Source organism: Salvia hispanica, chromosome 2, assembly GCF_029641045.1.
Source record: "Salvia hispanica isolate PSC_SH4W2 chromosome 2, Shi_PSC_v1, whole genome shotgun sequence".
Lineage (NCBI taxonomy): Eukaryota > Viridiplantae > Streptophyta > Magnoliopsida > Lamiales > Lamiaceae > Salvia > Salvia hispanica.
This window is the reverse complement of record NC_142693.1, coordinates 59,935,715-59,940,713: the sequence shown is the minus strand read 5'-3', so window position 1 is coordinate 59,940,713 and position 4,999 is coordinate 59,935,715. Positions and strand designations below refer to the sequence as shown.

Genomic DNA, 4,999 nt, shown 5'->3' with positions numbered 1-4,999 from the left:
AATTGAAGTTTTAATGGAAAATAGGCCATTGATAAGTACACATCGGAATGGAGTCAAGATCAATCAATAACATAATTTTAGAATGGAAACTAGACTGTCCATAAGATACTACAGATACAATAATTTTTATTATGAAAAATAAATTCATGATAATTAACACTAGATCTAAAGAACCAGAAATGTAAGTATCCATCAAATAATAAAGTAAATTAAGTATTAGTGTTCATTTATTAATTTGGTAATACCCAACCATATTTCAGAATATATTTCATTGAGTCACACCATTTTACAATAGAACTATTATACTTATTTTTTGTTACACCTTATTTAGTAGTAATAAAAGTTTGGTGGTGCAGTCACGTAGCTCCAGGTCCATCATAGACATATCTCCAAATTAGACTTGCCATAGCTATTGAATCTTCACGACTCAGGTTACAAGTTTTTCCAACATCGACGGCCAATGTCTGGAAGAAACATTCACTATCAACTCTAGCAGTAAGTGGGCCGCTACATCTATGTATTATTTCTTCGTATGGACCGTTAGGTCCTGCACATATCGCCTCACGAACCGTATCAACACAATTCTGCTGCAAGTCTTTGTAGCAATCGGAGCCTGGCGGAGTATATGAGTTCGATTCATATATAATTGTTGCACATATTACAAGGACTGTCACTATCTTGATCATGGATTTGAACTTCATTATAAATCTTTCCTTTTCACAATGGTTCAACTATAATTTTTATTAATCTTTATATGAAAATACTAGTTTAGATGGATCTGTTACTAAATTAAGGTGATACGTAAATTTTTATCTGTTACTAAATCATTAATGTTAAAAATTAAATATGCATTTAAGTTTGCAGTCAAGAAGACATAACTATTAGAGTATTACAATTAACACAAATCAGAAAAGTTTCAATAAGTTATGATAATAATCATATACTACTACATAATATTTTATAAATAAATAAACAAACTAATTAAAGTCCGTTAATATACTACATGGGCTCACATTCCACTAAGTTTTTTCCACCCGCTATTTTTAACATTTCATAAAATATGTGTCGTCAAGAAATAAGAGTCCTAATGACGAACGGAAAGAGAACTAGCAACGAGAAGACTAAAAATATGTAAAAATTATTGATTTACATTACAATGGTCGTCTCTATCAGATACATATCAAGCATAATCAAACAAGAAGACCGGCCAATTATTTTTTTGAAAGGGGATAACAATATTGTGGATATAAATTAAGAGCATCTATCTCTTGAAATATACTTCGATCATAAAACCAATCACCAATAGCTTTTCCTACACTCTGCATCACATAGTATGTCACACCAAATATTAGTACTAGTATATAAGAAAATTGATCACACTAGTATATATCAAGTAATATTCTTACTTTATTGTCAAGTACCGGAAAGAATATCCAGTTATAGCTTTGCAAGATATGTGTATGAAGATAGCACGAATCCAAAAATACCCCTCTACTCGAAGAGTTATTGAGTTTCATTAATGTCTTCTTGAAAATAGTTCCAAAATCTGAAAATATGAATGTCAATGGTGAGAAATTAACATTTACTTAGTTCACAATTTTAAAATGGAAAAAACAAATTACTTAAAACTACCTTTTATTATTCCTATTTGTGTAGCATTGCACTGCTCCAAGGAACGTGAGCAATTTTCCCATTTTCTTGGATCCAGACCAGGAATAGTTAATATGAAGTCGTATGCAATCTGCATTATATTAAATTGGACATAGATGAATAACAGTAGAGATTATTTATATTTGATGGATAAGAAGACAAATATTATTTTTGTTTCTTGGAGTACTTTTTATATGAATGAAAAATTATGTTTAAGCTAAATGGCAAGCAGAATACATCAGGAATGATGATGATGATGATGATGATGATGATGATGATGATGATGATGATGATGATGATGATGATGATGATGATGATGATGATGATGATGATGATGATGATGATGATGATGATGATGATGATGATGATGATGATGATGATGATGATAATAATAATAATAATAATAATAATAATAATAATAATAATAATAATAATAATAATAATAATAATAATAATAATAATAATAGCAACAACTTCTTACACAATATGATGCATACATATGTATCGACTTTGCAGTACACAATAAACAATTCAAACTCCTATAATTTCATACCTGGAACATATCAAAAGCTGATTCAGCTATAAAGAGTGGAGTGGCAACATCTTCAACCAAATACTCGGCGAAGAGACACTAAAAATTAATTTCATTAAAATGTGATTATGATTCTTGTATTGTGTAGTATAAAGGAAAATGATTTAAACAAGTTATAGTCATCTCACCAAATTGGGGTCCCTTTTAGAAGCGCATGAACTAGGCAATAATGCTCTAAGTTCCTGTGCCAAAAAACAGTACTACAAATTAATCTAGTGTACTATATGAAAACTTAATTATTAATTAAATAGTAAGAATTAGAATAATACATTTGCAGCAATCACTCCAGCAAAATGGCTGTCTGATTGGTTTGCCAATTCACCTTCCCTGTTAGGAAATTAATTAGGTGACTTCACATGTAATCTATCTGTATTGCGTATGTAAAACATAAATTAATTTTAATTTTGGATTTACCCGCGAATAAAAAAACCACCATCCGATACACACTTGACTCTTGTAGTATTTGGAAAGAGGGCTCGGAATCTATCACAATGTAGGATTGTGCTCAATCCACCTGCTGAGAAACCCGTCAACATAGCCTACACATAATCAAAATTATGAATATATGTTAATGAATATATAAAAATTGATAATTGGTTTAAGGCACATATATGTACATTGTGAGCATTCCACATTCCTTTGTCAAGCATCTCCTCCATTACAGCATTATAGATCCTCCCACCTCGGAATGTGATGTTGTTAGTCTGAATTAATTTTAATTGAATAATAAATTTATTTTGATGTAAATGACATAATTTAATAAAATTGATGATAAAAATACTAATATTATAAATATATATAAATACATATTTATATATTTATATGTCTTACAGGATCAACTTGGTCGACGTCTGACAAAAACAACGAGCCATCACAGTAGTGCACAAAAACTTTATGCCAATTGTAGAAATCTAAAAAAAACAAAAAAGCATAGTTAGCTTCCGGTTAAATTAATAATTAAAATAATTAATTTTGTAAACATACCGGAATTATAATTAAAATAATTAATTGTAAACTTACCGGGATTAAATTGACTATCTGAGTCAAGTATTCCTTTGAATGTTATCCCATATTTAATAAATTCATAGTCAGTGCTTTCAAGATAGGACATTGACCTTTTTCGACAGCTAGTCTCTGCCTCCAAATCACACCATGAACCGCCCTAACATGCCAAAACCAGATTTCTTTTTAATTTGAATAAATTTATAAATTACATTTATACACATGCTCAAAATATTTTTTTGAAACAAATTAATGATATACTATAATACCCCTATTTTTATAAAAGCAGCATCTCCAAGATTTTTATTTTCTCCATAATTATATTGTACTATATGTACTACAAAGAGTAATATTTAAGTTGAGATAAATTTTACTATCAAATAAGTAGTACCAATCCCTAGAATCATGAATTCAAAGATAGGCCAAGAAAATAACATCCAGAAAACATTTGAGAATAGTTTCTGAGTCTCTTTGAAAAAGCTTTTTTTTTTTTTTTAATTTGTGTGCGTTTGATAAGTGAGAAAATGTATATGGGCTTGTTTGACACAATGGCCCATACAATATTTGAGAATAGGTGTGGTGAGAAATGTTCCATATTTTATACACACGAATTACTTTTTCTGCTTTTGCAAAATGCTCCATGAGTATTCGTTAGGAAAAATTAATAATTTATTAATTAATTACCTATAATTAACGTATTTAATTAATGACAGACTAAGGTAACTTAAGTGTTTGTGTTGTGAAAAAGTAAGGTGTGGAGAAGAGCCCATACCAAATTAAACTGGTCAAGAACACAAGAATTGTGGGAATTCCGAACTCGTAAAAACTCTTGAAATTATGAAAAAGTAAAATAAGAAAAGAACATGGGAAAAAAATAAAAAAGATAAATGTATCATCACATGAACATGAACAAAGGACCAAGAAATTAATTTGAGGACACATGCACAAAATCTCCATCAGACACATCAAATTTGGACAACAACAGGGAGGAACTATGGGAATTTTAAATCAACACAAGAAATCATAAACTTCATAATTAATTAAAATATAATGTAAAATTACTAATTAAAGAAAGATTTAAATACCTCCAACAGTACTAGTCAGTTTGTAGATCCATCTCCAAATCCCTCTCTGTAGGCATATGCTGGTGGAGTTCCATCCAAACAGACTAGAAATAATAATTTAATTAATGAGTATTATCATGATAATTAGTACTCCAATATTTACAAAATATATAAGTATAATTAATTACCTGCCCCTTTTGGAACAGCCGAGTGTAGCAAAGTGTAGTTGACTTGCTCTACGCAGATGACTTCAAGTGTACACAACAGTATCATGAAGCAAGTGATCATCATATTTTTACCCATGATTCTTCACATACAAAAGAAAAAAAATAGATTAGTACAATTGAAATGCTCATTTATAAACAAATTTGGTATAGATTATTTACCACGTCACTAAAATCTTGTGTTAATAAAAAACAAATGACTTTGATTCCATTTTTTGGGGGCTTCTAACAAGTTTCTCTAAACACTAAATTGAAAAAAGAAAAAAAAATTAAAATCGAAATTTAGGGAGGGACGGAGGCGGATAGTACCTGCAGGTGGCCGCGGCGTTGGAGAGTGTGTGAGAGAGGGTGAGTAAAGAGTTTAGAGTTAGAATGAGAGTGAGGGGAGAGTCGAAGAAGGAGTACTCCCTCCGTCCCGGAGTATTAGACTCACTTCTTTTGGGCACATAATTTAAGGAAGTGATATT

General features: G+C 30.2%; 1 protein-coding gene across 1 annotated transcript; it reads right to left on the bottom strand.

Moving 5' to 3' along the window:
* Positions 1–1,102: 1,102 nt before the first annotated feature.
* LOC125198963 (pectin acetylesterase 8-like) lies at positions 1,103–3,353 on the bottom strand. The gene is made up of 10 exons (XM_089065239.1): positions 3,263–3,353; positions 3,074–3,153; positions 2,860–2,946; positions 2,657–2,781; positions 2,512–2,569; positions 2,371–2,424; positions 2,204–2,281; positions 1,633–1,741; positions 1,407–1,546; positions 1,103–1,319 (listed from the first exon to the last, which is right to left on the bottom strand). The coding sequence occupies exons 1-10, from the start codon at positions 3,351–3,353 to the stop codon at positions 1,212–1,214; spliced, it is 930 nt and encodes a 309-aa protein (XP_088921365.1). The 3' UTR covers positions 1,103–1,211.
* Between the last annotated feature and the right edge of the window lie 1,646 nt (positions 3,354–4,999).